Genomic DNA, 17,408 nt, shown 5'->3' on the forward strand with positions numbered 1-17,408 from the left:
GCTCAGTAGTGGACATTGGAGAAATAGTGGTACCAGGAACCCAGGTTGGCTGTATGTCTAAGAATAGATTTTCTCTGCCCTATATAAAGTTACATTTTTCAGGTAGAGGGTATATATGTCTGTGCGTGTGCATAAAGGACAGACCTAATGCATATTAAACTCTATGAATACCTTATTGGAGAAATATCTAAACAAATTCAAGTTATTCTATCAGGACACCTGCTCTAGGAAAGAAGAGGAATTATCAGGAAACCCACCAGACATGGCAGGAAGTAGCAGAAGATTTGAAGGGTTGAAATCAGGAGTAAGGTTGCTGGAGCCAGCTCTACTGATACCACCTTGACCTTCATCAGTTGCCTCTGGTTTCAGGGAACAGAGATCACTCAAAATAGAGTAAGTGAACAGGAAGTTTGTTGAATGGATACAGAGGGCTCACACACTCAACATCAGGAAGGACAGGAGAGCCTGACCCATTCAATGGTGTCATTCAGATTTTCAAGAGTATTGAATGAGTGTACCCGGCCTTTGGATATTTAACCCAGAGTCAGGTGTCTGGTCCGGTTACCTGTGGCTTGGGGGACGGAAGGACAGTGCTGTGAGGAGAGCAGATTCTCTTGCAAGGAGGTGTGGGCAGGTGGGCGATGACTAGGCTGTCTGGCGAGATGGCAGCTCAACCTAGTGACTGTGGAGAAAGGATCCAAAGTCACGCCTGCTGGGTTCACCCCTGGCTCCACGTCTACCTGTGATATTGGCTGACCTCTGTCTGCCTCAGTTTCCTCATCGATACTATGACAGTCCTGATCTTATAGGGATATTGTGAAGGTTCATAAAAGAATAAATTAAAGGGGCTTAGTAAGCACACCGTAAGTGCTCAACAAACATTAGCCATCTTTATTAGCCTAGCACTTCCTAGGGTAGTGATGGGCGTGAAATACCTTTGCAAAGGGTATCTCTTGATGTTTGAAATGGCATGTAAAGGGTGACTGGGCTTAGCCAAGGACACTTCCTTCAGTGGCTGCTTGGGGAATGGTAACAGGTGGTACCCTCTGGCATTTGGAGTGATTTATTAGCCGGAGATTGCTCAGCCTAAATGGGAACGGGCGTCTGCCCAGGGCTGAAGCGAGCCACCAAGATCCTTGACTGTGAGTGGGTCGCTGACGGGGCAGATACTCTGATTACCCAGGTGCTGGGGGCTCTGTTTCTTCTTTTCTTTTTTCTTTTTCTTTTTTTTTTTTTTTTTTACTTCCTCTCTTCTCCAACCCTAAAACAAAAGTTGGACACTTAATTTTTTAAATTGCTCTGCAGCTATTTGAATGAGACAGCTAGGTATGCCTTATTCCTGTAATTTGGACTTTAATAAAGCTAAATGGATTGACGTGTTTTGAAGCACCAGCTGCCTGTACAAACTAGAATTCTCCATCAGCTGTTTGCTTCGGATGTCCTTAGAAAGATGCTTGTCTGTGTCTGGATTCTGTGTCAGAAATCTCGAAATAGTTTAACTTCCTGGTAGTACCGATTTGATATAAAAGGGGAGAAAACATAAATATTATTGCCACAATGATTGTGACTTTATAGTGGTCTCAGTTGTGTGCTTCAGTTTTACTTATTTCTGCATTTGTGTTCGCCTATCTGGGGAAAACTTTGGAGGATGATACTGTTCATAAATTTTGCTTTGGTGAAAAGATAAGTTTTGGACCAAATATAAGTGAAATATATGTGAAAGGGTATTTTGTTTTCCAGAAAAATAAAGGTTTTAGGTTTGAATGCAAAAGTTTGTTGTTGTTGTTTGTTTTTGTTTTTTACCTACCGAAGTGAACAGTTACCATTTCTGATTATCTTTTATCCTGTATTGTACTTCTGGTGTATTTTATGAGAAATTAATCTCTTAAAAGAGGAATGAAAGAAAGATCAATAATTCCATGGTATTATGTCCATATCTTTTTTTCCCCTTTCACTAAATTATTTAGCCTACAGTAAAATTTGAAAATATTTTCTGAACTTTAAAGTTATAGAAATGTCATTGCAGCTCTATTTACAATAGCCAGGACATGGAAGCAACCTAAGTGTCCATCGACAGATGAGTGGATAAAGAAGATGTGGCACATATATACAATGGAATATTACTCAGCCATAAAAAGAAACGAAGTTGATTTATTTGTAGTGAGGTGGATGGACCTAGAGTCTGTCATACAGAGTGAAGTAAGTCAGAAAGAGAAAAACAAATACCATATGCTGACACATATATATGGAATCTAAAAAAATGGTTCTGAAGAACCTAGGGGCAGGACAGGAATAAAGACGCAAACGTAGAGAATGGACTTGAGGACATGGGGAGGGGGAAGGGTAAGCTGGGACGAAGTGAGAGAGTGGCATGGACATATATACACTACCAAATGTAAAACAGATAGCTAGTGGGAAGCAGCCGCATAGCACAGGGAGATCAGCTCGGTGCTTTGTGACCACCTAGAGGGGTGGGATAGGGAGGGTGGGAGGGAGGGAGACGCAAGAGGGAGGAGATATGAGGATATATGTTTATGTATAACTGATTCACTTTGTTATACAGCAGCAACTAACACACCCTTGTAAAGCAATTATACTCCAATAAAGATGTTAAAAAAAAAAAAGTTATAGAAATGTAATTGATGTTGAGTTTGGAGATTGCAAACCCCAAAGCTCTAGTTCAGAGAAAACACACACACACAATGGGGCAAAGTTCCCAGGCTTACATGGTTTAATTCCTTTTTCCCTATCAGGCCCAAAACAGAAAGTGCAAATATCTCACCATGAAACCAGCAATCACGTGAGGAAGGAAAGTTGGTTAGGGTTCGGAGGAGCTCATTTGGTGAGGATTTGTTGGAATGCCTGCCCCCACAGCTCCTCTCTCCCGTAAGATTTGTTGTCAGGGCCTGTGATACTGATACCGAGGATTAAGTTTGAAATTTCAGCCTTTATGTAGGGGAGGAGCTGCATTTCTGTGCAGCTAAATGCTACGTCAAACTTTCAAACCGAACTGAAAATCCAGGATCAACTTTTGACTGTAATTAGCAGATTTTGCAAGATTTCTGTGGTTAGTGGAAAAGAGGTCTGCTCTATAGTGTTGTTATATCATCAGGCCTAGGGATTTATTTGACCTAAAACTCTACATGGTCAAGTTTACAACCTGGATTGAAGACGTTTGAGAAGGGGATAATTCCAAGTTGCCAAGGAGGGAATTTAGCTTTCTGGCAAGAATTAATAAGGGCTCCATCGGGGAGTTAGATGTCTTGAAACTGTTATACTTAGGGTTGGGGATGGGGGAAGGGACTCAGGAAGATCTGACTATCACCAGACTCATTAAATACACTCACAGACTTTACTGCTGCCTGAGCTGTTGCAGATCCCTCCGAGGCTAATTACATTTTCAGATCTAAGCTAATGTGTGCATATTTTACGCCTCAGTAGAGAGGCCACTGTCTTAGCAATTAGTAAAATAACTGTTTATTGAAAAAAGATACGTATCTGTTTCTAGTATCACCAGAATCATTTGTGACCTCATAGGAATGTTGATTAGAGTTTTATATTTTAAGGTTCAGGTCATGGGTATGAGCGTTGCATGGGCCTCTTCCCAAAGTCTAACATCATTGTCCTTTACTTACATTTATGTAGGGTTCATACTCAGTACCAATCCTTGGTCATGGTGGAAACAGCTGACAGTGGGTATGATGGTTTGGATCATTGTCTGCTCTTGGAAAAACAGTCTCTGTCCTCCAGACCAAATAGAATCACCTTCAAAATCCTTGCATATTTTCACTGCATAGTCGTTTGCTGATGAGACAACACACCAGAGCCCAGGCAGGGACAGTAAATGCAGACATGTGTCAAAGAATAAGTATGAGTGGATTTTTTTCAGCAATGAAAGAACCTTCTAGAAATGAGAGTAAGGTTGTCATAACCATTTACATAAGGAACATATCTTTTTAAATGCTTTAAAGGAAAAGTTACTAAATTTTAAAAAAGTAAATATCAAATTATATTACATTAGACACAAATATCTTATTTTTTCTCATTCTCCTGTTGCCACTCTACTTCCATATATCAGTGTATCTCCACAAAAACATATTTAACAAAAGCACGGGATTCTTTTCTCTTTATTGACTATATGATACACCTGCTAGGATTTAATAAATGTTTATTTAACAACGATTCATTAAATTGACCCAGTATGTTTTTACATTGCTTTTTCCCATCTCGTTATATTTCTGCAAAGTCGGTTTTGTATCATAGCTTTTGCAATCAGTATTTTATCAGTTGTGCGTAGTTAAGACTGTTTGCCAAGGACATTGCCTAACCTGTCAATTCAGAGAAGAGTTTCTGACGTATGCATTTCTGTTACTCAAAAGCAAATGAATGCTTGACAAGTGACAGCTTTGTCTTATTTGCTCAGGGCAACGGAGAAAAACTGAACATGAAATACTTTCCATTTTTAATAGGAAAGAGGCAGTAGCAATCAGATCTTCTCTGATTAAAGCTGTATGTTTCTGTAAACAGTTCTGCTTCCCATGTAATCTGGAGTGAATTAAATTCACTTTTCTATTGACAAGATGAGGGTCACTCATTTATCCATTTTGGGTAATTGTTACTAATAAAACTTTTCACTATTTTTAGCATTTCAAAGAAGGTTGTTTATCGGTTGGCTTGCTTATTCTTTTTTATTTTTATGCTATCTTGTGTTTGTGTGGGGGGGTTAGAAGTTTCAAAAACAACATGGTGACCATATTACCAAAAAAAGGGTTAAAAAAATAAATAAAAGCTCACCCACAGTCGTATCACTCTCCTTTCTTCTTAGTTTTCCTTGCTTCCTTCCAGATTCCTTTGCAATAGTTGTAGAATTTGTCTTTCATTCATAACATGTGAGGTTAATCAATCACTTTATCAAGAGTGTTTCATTTAATTAATGACTAACAGGTGTGTCTCATTCTGTATATCAGTTGTTTCCTAAAGCTGTGTATGACATGTCCCATTTTCCTGTGATCTTAAATCATGACTAAAATTCAGTGGGTCTTCATTTCTTAGCATTTTTCAGTTGGCAGTTCTTGATCTTTGCACATCTCTGTTGTATAAAAATGCTTAAATATTACTGAAGGTCAGTATTTATAAATCCCTTCAATTGCCATCCTCCCACCTCAGTTGGCCTTTGTATAACTCCAACTTTTCACTTGATTCTTTTTTAAGCAAAACACTTCTCTCCCTTATCTTCTAGATGTGTTATATGAAAAATAGCTATTTAAGGGCTAGGTAAGGGTAGAAATTGATACACATTTGATTTATGGAAGTTTGATAGATTTTGACTTCGGAAGCGCAAGTATGGGCAAAATGGGAGATGTCATCTGTTTTTGCAAATTTTTCAACAAGTATTTGTGAAGCGCTATGCTTGGCACTCTGCCAGGTGGTGTGGAAGATACTGATGTATAAAACTTTATTTTATTATCAAGGAACTTTTCACTCATTTTCATTTTTCTTTAGGATTTTTCTCTAGATTCTTTGAATCAGCTGCTTTCAACATCAAGGACTTGCATTTATATTGATGTGTGAATAATGTTGAGTGAGTTAGCTTTATATACTAGGGTTAGCATGAAACTGGATTATTCATATTCCAGAAATGTTTTTCTCTTATGAGCAACAAGTCATTGAGATTCAGTACAGAAAATTTATTATACTACTATTTTTAAATAAAATAAGTTTTAATAATAGTTTTCTTTCATAGAGATTAAGGTTGAGAAATATTCAAGGATTTATTTCATAGGATAGAAAGCTCTAAGTTCTTCAGAGAAGATGTCAAGCTGTGATCTCATGAGTTTAAGTTATTGATAATGCGTATAACAAGATTGAAGGGATAACATTCAGCCTCTGTAGGTCATTGTGCAATCAGGGTAAACATGACTGAACTTCTAAAAGTTAAATACATTTAACTTTATTGACTGAGAAGCTGCATGTACTATTATATTCCCTATTCCTCAGTTATTTCTTGGTCTTCTGAGTTATATGTCTCCATAGACAAGGCCATATCGTGCCTTTTAATTTTTATATTTCTTTTGTATATAAGTTGTACATAGTCATTGGAGGTAAATTTAGAAACATATTAGCTATATAATATATATTGTACACTACCAATATTACTGTTAATATTTTGGTATATTTTGCTTCAGACGTTTTACTGTAATATGTGTATTTTTTTCCTTACTAAGTCCATGTTTTATAACCTGACCATTTTTTTTTTTCAGTGTTAGGTTGTTTGGGCCTGTAAGGTATGGGGAGTGAGACCTTCTGTCTACCTTATTCATTCCATTTAATAAAGAACATATCATACTTGGCATGGACTTTGACTTTATTTATTTAGAAATTGCAAGTAAACATGAATAAGCATGTGTGTTTTATTACAAATTCATACTTAAAGCATAAGTGAATAGCAGTTTTATTTAGAAAACTCTAAGCATGTTTTGGGGGGAATTTTTTTAATTCTAAAAGGTTCAAGTGGCTCCACATTAAAATGAAACAGAATGAAATGAAAGCAGAGCTCACACATGTTTGATAAAGCTGTAGACCACATAATGATGGCGTTTTTACCTGCTTTTAGGCAATACCTAGAACATAAGTCTGGTAAAGCTGGAGGCCATACCAGCGTTCCACACCATTCTAGACATAATCTTGGCACAATCCCTGGCGTGTAATAAGGCCTAAAAAAATATGAGTTCAAGGAATGATTGAAGAAAAGAGACAGAGAACCAGAAAGATGAGGTGATTTACCCCTTTGCTTGAAGCAACGACAAATAAGCCATCTCTTGGAATATAATTCTATCGGCATATCCTTAAAAATTGCAACAACAAACAAAAATGGCAAATCTTTTTAATCGCCCAAGGCTCCTATTCCTTTGCTCCCCGAATAAGTCATTTGTGGCAGATCCTTCTAAAAGGCCACGTCAGAGTGAGCTCTGAGAAAATCACAGCTTTGGCTCATGCAACCCTCCTTCTGATTGCTCCGGGCCGCACCTCCAGCAAGGAGTAAAAGCAATCAGGTGCCACAGCTGTGCGGAGAAGCTGGGCGGGTAACTGGACGGATGACGGTTCCAGATCAGCTTTTAACCCCCCTCCCTTCTCTCCTTCAGGTTGCCATCTTCAGAATGATTCCCTGCAGAGCAGCGCTGTCTTTTGCGCGATGTCTGATCCGGAGAAAAATCGTCACTCTGGACAGTCTAGAAGATACCAAACTGTGCCGCTGCTTATCCACCATGGACCTCATTGCCCTGGGCGTTGGAAGCACTCTGGGTGCCGGGGTTTATGTCCTCGCTGGCGAGGTTGCCAAAGCGGATTCTGGCCCCAGCATCGTGGTCTCCTTCCTCATCGCTGCGCTGGCTTCCGTGATGGCAGGCCTCTGCTATGCTGAATTTGGGGCCCGAGTTCCCAAGACTGGGTCTGCCTATTTGTACACTTACGTTACTGTCGGAGAACTGTGGGCCTTCATCACTGGCTGGAATCTCATTTTATCTTATGTGATAGGTATGTTTCCAAAAAATCAACCTGATTGGGTAAAATGGTAGAAATGGCACTCCTGAGTCAGCGGCCTTAGGGTTCCGTGGTAGGTCTGCATTAATTAGCGACTAGGTGATCAGAGTGTATCTATTGATCCCTGCGTGTCTCATTTTTCTCATCTCTAAATAAAGTGTCTCCTTCTAATTGCAAAAGTCGGTGATTCTGCTTCATCTCTGAATATGCCATCTCTTAGTGGGTTTGACAACCTTTCTTAAAAAACGATAGTTCTTTAATGCAAATAAAATTACCTGATTCCACAGTTATGGACTTGAGCATTTGATTGCTATTGTATAATTATAAAGTTATCAAGATAATTTTATATGTGATTAAAATGTTCAATTCTGTCTGAACTAACCCATGTTTATCCTAGAATAGAGTAGCAAAAGATGTTATGTTAATTTTCTCCCACTGACTTTGTATTCACTGAACGTTCTATGTTTTGGAAGGAACATCAAGTGTTGCAAGGGCTTGGAGTGGCACCTTTGATGAACTTCTTAGCAAACAGATTGGTCAGTTTTTCAGGACATACTTCAAAATGAATTATACTGGCCTTGCAGAGTATCCTGACTTTTTTGCTGTATGCCTTATATTACTTCTAGCAGGTAAGAAAACTAATTACACTTCTCCCTGAGATGAGCCGGACTAGTTGTCCCAGGAAAATAGGTTACCACTGAATTTGGGACCTGAGTTCCAAGGCTAGGCAGCATATTTACAGACATAAGTTACTATTGGACATCTGTGGGCTTTGTGACTAGCTAGAATCACATTTTATCTTCTGTGATAAGTATGTTTCAAAAATAAATCTAAATTACATGGAATGGTAGAAATAGTACTTCTGAGTCAATGATACCTGGAATGCACTAAATAATCAGATAAGGTACATAAATTTTATAATACTAATTGGAGATTTGCAGGAATGGCAACAGAGCTTCAATAAGGAAGGATATAAAATTTTTGGCATTATTTCATCTTGTTAGTTACAACTAAGGATATTTGCAAGCACACTGTTTCTAGAAGAAATTCTGTCTTTCTATTTATGCCTATATAACGTAGACTTCTGGTTGAAAAGGGAGCATATTCAAACCACCCGTCATTTTTTTTAATGTAGACATTATGGAGACAAACATACTTGATACTGGAATTTTCCTGTTTTCATCAGTTGTGTAGCATAACAGTTTAGAAAGGCATAGGAATTAGAGTGACCAGGTTTTCAGTTCTACTCTGCCACTTCCTATCTTTAGAACACTGAGTGACTTAATCTTTCCATGACTCAGTCTGTTCATCCATAAAATGAGGACTTCAGTGTTTATCTTGTGCAGGCTTTTTGCTTGATGCATAGTAAGCACTTAGACGGCAGGCAGTTTTATTTTGTAGGCGTAGCTCATCCCTGCTGTCCCCTGATATTTGTTTTAATTATTTGAGCATTTTCAATTTTGATTGTCATCCTACCTGGCACTCCTGCTTAGATCCGTCAAGGATTGCACTAAGAATAAAGTCCATGTTTGTTTCCATTTCCTGCTTGATAGACCCTTGCTTTCCTGTCCAACCTTATCACTAGCTACTTTCTCCCTATCTTTCTATAATTTTTCCTTATAAAATTACATAATTAAAAAAATAACTTTACCCTTTAAAATGTTAGCCACTAATTTAATGTTTTAGGTAGGGATATGGTTAGGGACATGAACAAAATTTATAGGTCCAAGTTATTTGGCATTTTCCTTCTAATGTCAGGAAAAATTGCATGAATTGTTTTTCAACAGGGGATAGGTTTTATTTGTTTTGGTTTCTCAAACGCCTAGCTAACATTAAATTAGTTACATCACATTTTATTTAAGGATGGTTTCAGTGACCTTAAATATTCAGCTTTAATCTCTAAACGATGAGAAGCATGTAGTTATGACACAGTTTCAGTCATTAAATTCCATGGCAAGACTCAGGCCTTGGCCTGCATCTTATGTCCCGTGTTCATCAACCATCATGTCTTTTCTTTCAGGACAGGTTAAGATTACATGATAACTTTGTTCTTAGAAACTTCAAAGTCCAAAACCTCCTGCTGTTATCTTTATTCATATTGTAATGCCAAATGTCTTGTCAACTGAGGCTGTTGTTTTATTAAAGATACAAGGGAAGTGTATGCAGCATTTAGATGAGAAGGCTAATTTACTGGTGGGAGTTGGGGATCTCAGAATGGAGAGTGCACTTGGGGTATTGGGAAACTTTTATAAAACTTGGCAGTGGCTTTGTCATTTTCCCAAATGTATAGTAGTATAGTGTATATTTCCAAGGTGTAGAGTTGTGTAGTGTTTCCTAATCTGACAGATAGTTACAGAGTCAGTAATTGTACTGACAGAGTCAATAACTGTACTGACCATAGTTTTTCTTTATGTTAATATAGTTGTATTCTTGTATAATTCTGGGAATTATACAGGTAGGAGAATGAAATTCAGCTTTTCTCATCTCTACTTGGATAATTTTGCTTATTTGATCATGGGCGGTACAGATACGGGGAAGAAGCAAGTATGTACGTGATATAAGCCTTTCATCACAGTTATTTCCCCGACAGTAAAAAGTAAACTTTCTTTGATCCATAATTCATATCTTATACAAGATGTATTAAAGATATAGATATGATAGATATAATCATGAAAGTACTGGAAGGAAACAAAGGTGAATGTTTTGGGGTTAATATTAGGGAAAATCTAGAGGTAGAAACTAAAGAGGAAAAATTTATATTCTAAAACTTTCTTACATGTTTAATCAACACTAAGATTAAAAGTACATGATAAATTGGGGAAAACATGCTATATACATATACAGTGAGAGAGCTTATAGCATTAGTGTATACATAAGTCTTATAAATCAATATGAATAAGAATAGCCTAATGGGAAAAAATGGACAATTTAAATTGGGCCAAACTTTCTGGAGACTGTTTTGACGGTATGAACCAAAAGTCTTATATAAAGTGTATACCGTTGATGTGGTATTACCTTATAGAAAATTACTGTAAAGAAATAATTAGAAAGTGTAAAAAGATATTTATAAAAGGATGATTAGGTCAGTACTGTTTATAGCTGTAAGAAGCTAACAGTGACCTGATTGTCTGTAAATATAGGAGTAAAATGTAGTGTCTCCATACAGCAGAAGAATATGTGACTGTTAAAAATGAGGTTATATGTTTGTTGACACGTAAATGTGTGCCTGTGTGTCTTTGTGTGTGTGTGTGCAAAATTCTGGAAAGGAAATTACACTTGATCTTTATTTCCTTTCTTTTTTCTTCTTTTCTGTATCTTCAAGTTGCTATTAAAATGAATATTGATTTAACAAAATATTTTTTGTCATGACAATTGAATAATTATTTTGTTTAATGTATTCTGTAAATATGAGGCAGACAATATGATTGAGTTTTTACTTTAAAAATTTTTCAGCCATTAACCTTGAAATGGCTTTTTAGAACAGCATTTCATTAAAATTAAGTTACTTTACCTACCCATTGATAATAAAAGCCAGTTACTAAATTTATTCATTTATGGGAGAGTTTGGGATCTCCTGGCTATGAGCACAGTCTGCATTCTGAAATCAAGTTAGTTTTATTCACAGGTGACTAAGAACTCTCAATAGGAAGGGATAAATATCAGTTAAATATATGAATGCTGGTGAAATGATATCCTAAAGCTTGTAACTGTCTCAAAATGCTGTTGCCTTTTCCTAAAGGTTAGGTAAACATTAAAATACCCTCTCTTTTTCCATAGGTCTTTTATCTTTTGGAGTAAAAGAGTCTGCTTGGGTGAATAAAGTCTTCACAGCCATTAATATCCTGGTCCTTCTCTTTGTTATGGTCGCTGGGTTTGTGAAAGGGAACGTGGCAAACTGGAAGATTAGTGAAGAGTTTCTCAAAAATATATCTGCAAGTGCCAGGTAAAATATTCGGGTTTTTCCCCTCCTATTTTGAGTTTTTAAAAATATTTGCTTGCTTTTGTCTTATGTTACATTTTCCTCTAGAACAACTGTTCTCAAACTTTTTGCTGCAGAGAGCTTTCTGAAGGTTTGTTCTATTTCAAGACTGTTCTTCCTGAATGCATAGGTGTGCTCACTACTGAGCAGCTGTTTAAAGCCATGTAGTTGCTGGTTCTTAACCTCAAGCGTGCCTCCAGTTTTAAGGAGGAGCAAGGAGAGGTCCTAACCATTGGAAGGATGGTTTTTTCCCTCCAAAGATATGTCACCTCAAAACAACCATGAGCATTTTTGAGTCATGCATCCTTTAGTTTTTCCTTTGGGGACACTATTTGGTTCCATTGCATTCTTTCAACCGTGTAGTAATTTTCAGGCCTGCTGATTTTTTGGAGAATGTTATTGATTGCATAAGCAGAATTGTCTATGCATTTCACTTTAAACCTGATCATCTCAAATATTAAATTAATTATACGTGAAAGGTTTCATCCTAAGATTTATTTAAGCATAATATTCCTATGTGTAAATAAGATTACAAAAATGTCTATTACATGAAGTGATGTACATGTACCTGTTTTTCTTTACATATGCTGTTTGTAGCCATTCTGTTGAGGCAAAAATTTAGTATCCTCTGGTTTTATATAATTTGTAACATGTAATAGAATATTCAACTTCAGTATTATTAATCAAGATTAGAGAATTTTATTTCACCTCGTCAAAAGTCCTCTTAGTAAATTTTTCAGATGTGCAGTCTGCCCCACTGTCCACGAGAAGAGAAAGTTTCTTGTCTTTATTTCGGATCATGGCCCACATATGGGGTCTCTGTTCTCAAAATCCTGCCTGGCTATGAGTTCCAGCCAGAGTGGATCTGAGTCTTCTGCTTATGCTAATGATCAGCCTCTAGTTGAGTGCTGGTAAGCAGAGAGGGGTGCCACTATTGAGAACACCACCACATCCGCTAGGATAGGGTGAAAAAAATCAGAGTTCACCTTCAGTTTTGTACACATCAGCTTCCAAGGGCTGGTGAACACAATAACCTTCCGAGGCTGTAGTTTGAGACAACTTGCTTGAAGAAGCAGCTTTCTAGGAAAATGACTTTCCAATGTGCTTCTCCTCTTCCTTAGGGAGCCACCTTCTGAAAATGGAACAAGTATCTATGGGGCTGGTGGCTTTATGCCTTATGGCTTTGCAGGAACTTTGGCTGGGGCTGCAACCTGCTTTTATGCCTTTGTGGGATTTGACTGCATTGCAACGACTGGTAAGAGCAGACTCTTGGCTCTATGTCGAAGGAAAAATTGTTCTTTGAACCACATGAGTACCCATAGGTGACAGCAGAGGTTCAAGGGAAGAGAGTGGAATTTGGGATAATAAGGGCTGGTTCCAGACCCAGAAGTAACACCTGCTGTATAAAAAGAAAATTAGTGAAACTCTCTGAGCTTTGGTTTCCATATTGGTAAAATCAGGAGAGCAGTACCTACCTCTCAGATGTTATGAAGGGTACCTGCAATACCTACCTCTCAGATGTTATGAAGGGTACCTAAGATTATGAAAGATACTTTGCAAGTTGTCAACTACTTTATAAGTGTCGGTCATAATTACTACCCTTAACCTTTGGTCTGAAAGTGCTATCACCGTAACAACAATGACCATGCTCTTAAATTCTTTCTTCTTTAACAGGACAAAATATGTTGTGGTAATTCTTTTCTCTTTATCCTGTACAACAAAGTAATCATGCTACAATTAATTAGTCCCTCAATGCTTCCTCTGGGTTCACATTATTGCATGGCCTTATAATTGACCATATTTTGGGTGTTTCAAATGCCAAATCGTATTAGAAAGATTGAAAAAGTGCTGTTTTGTACTAAAACTAACATTTAATATAAATCAATGCACTGAGTAGAAGTTTGTCTTCATATATATGGAAGCCTCCATAATTAAGGGCCTGCAGAATGCCATGATGTGTAATCTCTGTGGAGGAATCATTTTCCAAATGGATTAAGACTTCTGTTCTCGGGTTTCCCTGGTGGCGCAGTGGTTGAGAATCTGCCTGCCAATGCAGGGGACACGGGTTCGAGCCCTGATCTGGGAAGATCCCACATGCTGCGGAGCAACTGGGCCCGTGAGCCACAATTGCTGAGCCTGCGCGTCTGGAGCCTGTGCTCCACAACAAGAGAGGCCACGATAGTGAGAGGCCCGCGCACCGCGATGAAGAGTGGCCCCCGCTCGCCACAACTAGAGAAAGCCCTCGCACAGAAACGAAGACCCAACACAGTCAGAAATAAATTAAAAAAAAAAAAAAAAAAGACTCTGTTCTCTCCCTAAACATTTAATAGTGCTGGGATAGCATATTTTTTCTTTCTGGAAATGGGAAACTGACTTGCAGGATTTCTTGCTTTCTCTTCTTGCCTCTGGGCTTTGATCTTTATGTGACAGCACAGGACCCTCAAGAAGAGAAGAAACGTCATGTAGCATAGACGGAGCAAGCTGAGAAAACAGAAGGGACAGAGCCAAGTAGAATTACTATGAAGGAGAAGAAGAATTCATGTTTTACCTATTCATGTTTTATTAAATATGCAAATCTTTTGTTTATGTTTCCTTAGGTGAGGAAGTCCGGAATCCTCAGAAAGCTATTCCTATTGGAATTGTGACTTCTCTGCTCGTTTGCTTTATGGCCTATTTTGGGGTCTCAGCAGCTTTAACACTGATGATGCCATACTACCTCCTCGATGAGAAAAGCCCGCTTCCTGTAGCGTTTGAGTATGTTGGATGGGGTCCGGCCAAATATGTCGTTGCAGCAGGTTCCCTCTGTGCTTTGTCCACAAGGTACATTGCATTGCGTTTGGGACAGGGCTGTCTGGCCTACTGCAAAGGTAGTCAGTGCCTAAAGAATTGCTTTTGTATGTTTTAAAAATAATCCTAACAGGAGGAACACATTATACAACTGTATTCTCTGAATAGTTCGCCCAAATTGCCATATCAAAATCTTAAGTGATAAAAACATTTCCCCCGTCAGTTAAGAGTCAGTTTTTCAAGATAATGATGATCCAGGCTTCTGTGGATATATATGGCATTTATACACATTTATATATTTCATACATATTCATATATATATGCACTGTAAAACTTTACAATGCTTATACTAGTATGTTTCCCTGCTGGCTTTGGTGTTACTTGTAGTGCTACAGACAATTGAGACCTTATGTGCAGACTTGACATTTTCTGCCGTCTTTTAAAATAATATCAAGTCTGTAATGAGTGGAAGCTATATGCTGTGGCATTGTTAAGTATAATGTGCTTTTTATTATGAAGGACTGAGACTTTTTCCTCTCAGCACTGATCAGAGTGAACTTGGTGTAGAAATGGAAATTACTGTACTCAAATTAATGGTGGAAATTTGCATAAATCTATGCGAAAGGAATAGTTGAATCTCAAGTATTCAGATTTTCAGTAGCTGCTTATTTTAATATTTTATGATTCATTTCTCAAGTTTCCTGAGCTACTCATATTTTAATTTAACATGTGATCATAAGATATTTCATTTGAGTTTGATATTGTGCTATACTTAGAGCATTCTTACAAAGAGAAAAATTAATCTCTGCTTGATTACTAATTTTTTGAAGTGAAAATAATTTTCTAAAAGTCTGAAATTGGAAAAAGAAATTTTTTTGTATAATTCATCAGCCTAGCTTTTTTTCCCCTCAAACTCTCTTTTATTTTGTATTCAAGATAATATTAAGCAGCAATTAGAAATTACCCCTGTTGGTTTCTTAGCCATCTGCCAGTGTTGAGGTTTATTCTAAATAGTTTCAAACAGTTTCAAAAATCTGAACTGTGGTGATACCTTGCCACCATGGTCTTAGAAGAGAGATGGACAAAGATTTATTTGTGGCCAGGCTCAACCCAGCTTTATTAAAAGATAAAGAAGACGGATTTAAAAAATATATTTTACTTACTTTCTCTTTAAATGGTTATTTTTTACAACTAATTCATGTACAGAATGATGCAGCCGGTAAACGCACAAGTAATTCAAAACATCTAAAGCAAAAATAATTTTCTTTAACTGCACTGTTACTAACGTTTAATTGCGGCTGTTTTTATGTACTAAATTTACAGTGAGTTGATTTTGTTTTTGTCTTTTTCTGTCTTGATTATCTTATGATGCTAAGAATTATTAATTTGATCAAAGATCACACTATATGAGGAAAAATAATGGTAAAATAAATATGAAAAATGTGTAGTTATTGAATAAATGAAGTGACTATACTATAAAATCAAATTACTTAATCTTTTCTGTAATTACATATCAATTTATAAATTTTATTTTCTAAGTTAAAAATGTCTTAATGATACAATTGGGTTTTTTTTTTTAAGTCTTAATTCCTTAGTTTTAATTTAGTAGTAATCATGGGCCTGCACAATTATTTGCAGTATTGTTTTTAGTCTGATAACTGTGCTGGGCAAATATCTGTAAGAGAATAATAAGTAGCACAATGGTTAATTGGTATCTATTTTTAAATGCCCAATCATAATACATTTTAAAAATAACAAGACTTCATAATCACAGCTGTGATGCTGAGTTTTATACGATTACTTAATTTCAGTTCTGGGATGTAATCTTGCATGAATGTGTTTGCCATACTGCATGTGTTTGCTTTTTATTCAGTCTTCTTGGATCCATTTTCCCAATGCCTCGTGTAATCTATGCTATGGCGGAGGATGGGTTGCTTTTCAAATGTCTAGCTCAAATCAATTCCAAAACGAAGACACCAATAATTGCTACTTTATCATCGGGTGCGGTGGCAGGTGAGAGAGTTGACTTTTATTAAGTAAAGGGGGATCTTTTTTCATCGAGGATTCTGGGAAAAAAAATGGAAAATCAGGTCGTTTTCTGTTTTGATATATATAAAGATTAATAACTTTTTTGTGATTATTTCCGATTTTGAAATTTTTTTTGCTATAGGTTCTGTACTTTAGTGTGTTCAGTCTTTACCAGTCTATACTCATCTAGAATGATACTTGTAATCACTCACATGTGGATTATGAATTTTTCTGTTCTAGTCTTCTGGGTTCCATGTTTCCTTTGCCCCGAGTTCTGTTTGCCATGGCCCGGGATGGTTTACTGTTTAGATTTCTTGCCAGAGTGAGTAAGAGGCAGTCTCCAGTAGCTGCCACACTGACTGCAGGGGTCATCTCTGGTAAGCTTTACAAACACAAGGATTCTTCAACAGTGGACTTGAGCATTTTATGCACATGCATGGACTTATAAAAGAGGGTCTGCTTGCTGTGCATGTAAGTTAAGAACAAAATCACTGATGAATTAGGGTATGAACATTGGAATCACATCTGCAAATTGTGGTGGTGGTGCTCTCCCGAAATTCATAACTGACCCTTTGGGATTTGGTCCTATTTCGTTATCTTAACCTTTGGGGCTTCTAACAAATGCGCAAAGGTTTGTAATGGTTCTTCACTATATATCAGCTATCAAATGCTTTTCAGATCAATGAAAGACCACATAAAATTATTTATTGACACACAAAATGTTAATTAAAGAATGATTACTTAATACTTGAATTGTTAATTAAGAATAATGATTCAATATTTTCTTTTTCGTCCAGGATTTAAGTTGAACATTGCTAAACGACCATAGGATTTTTGAAAAGCTAAAGTTTACCCATTCTTAATTAAATATAAGAAATGTCAGAGATGATTTATACTTGGTCATTGTTATCACCGCCCTCAGTATGGTGGCTAACCCCACTTGCTGGGCCGTCATGGTTCTCTAAGAGTTACTAATACCTATATGGTCATAAACCCCATTAGGAATCTATTTTTCCTTTCAACAGTTTTGATATTAAGTCATGTTAAAAAAAAAACAACAACAAACTCCATTTGC

At 37.1% G+C, this 17,408-nt stretch overlaps 1 protein-coding gene across 6 annotated transcripts in view; it reads left to right on the top strand.

Moving 5' to 3' along the window:
• The window catches only part of SLC7A2 (solute carrier family 7 member 2), a 72,177-nt gene that overhangs the window by 34,861 nt on the left and 19,908 nt on the right, over positions 1 to 17,408 (top strand). For 5 of the 6 annotated variants that reach the window (XM_057537214.1, XM_057537210.1, XM_007174019.3 and 2 more), the window contains exons 2-7: positions 7,143 to 7,533; positions 8,013 to 8,168; positions 11,317 to 11,482; positions 12,640 to 12,773; positions 14,116 to 14,338; positions 16,179 to 16,318. In XM_057537214.1, coding sequence (XP_057393197.1) covers positions 7,158 to 7,533; positions 8,013 to 8,168; positions 11,317 to 11,482; positions 12,640 to 12,773; positions 14,116 to 14,338; positions 16,179 to 16,318 — 1,195 coding nt within the window. In that variant the 5' untranslated portion in view covers positions 7,143 to 7,157. Of the gene's footprint in view, positions 1 to 7,142; positions 7,534 to 8,012; positions 8,169 to 11,316; positions 11,483 to 12,639; positions 12,774 to 14,115; positions 14,339 to 16,178; positions 16,319 to 16,573; positions 16,711 to 17,408 lie in introns of all 6 variants that reach the window. The other variant, XM_057537213.1, reaches the window with a different exon arrangement.

This window comes from Balaenoptera acutorostrata, chromosome 21 (genome assembly GCF_949987535.1).
Source record: "Balaenoptera acutorostrata chromosome 21, mBalAcu1.1, whole genome shotgun sequence".
NCBI lineage: Eukaryota > Metazoa > Chordata > Mammalia > Artiodactyla > Balaenopteridae > Balaenoptera > Balaenoptera acutorostrata.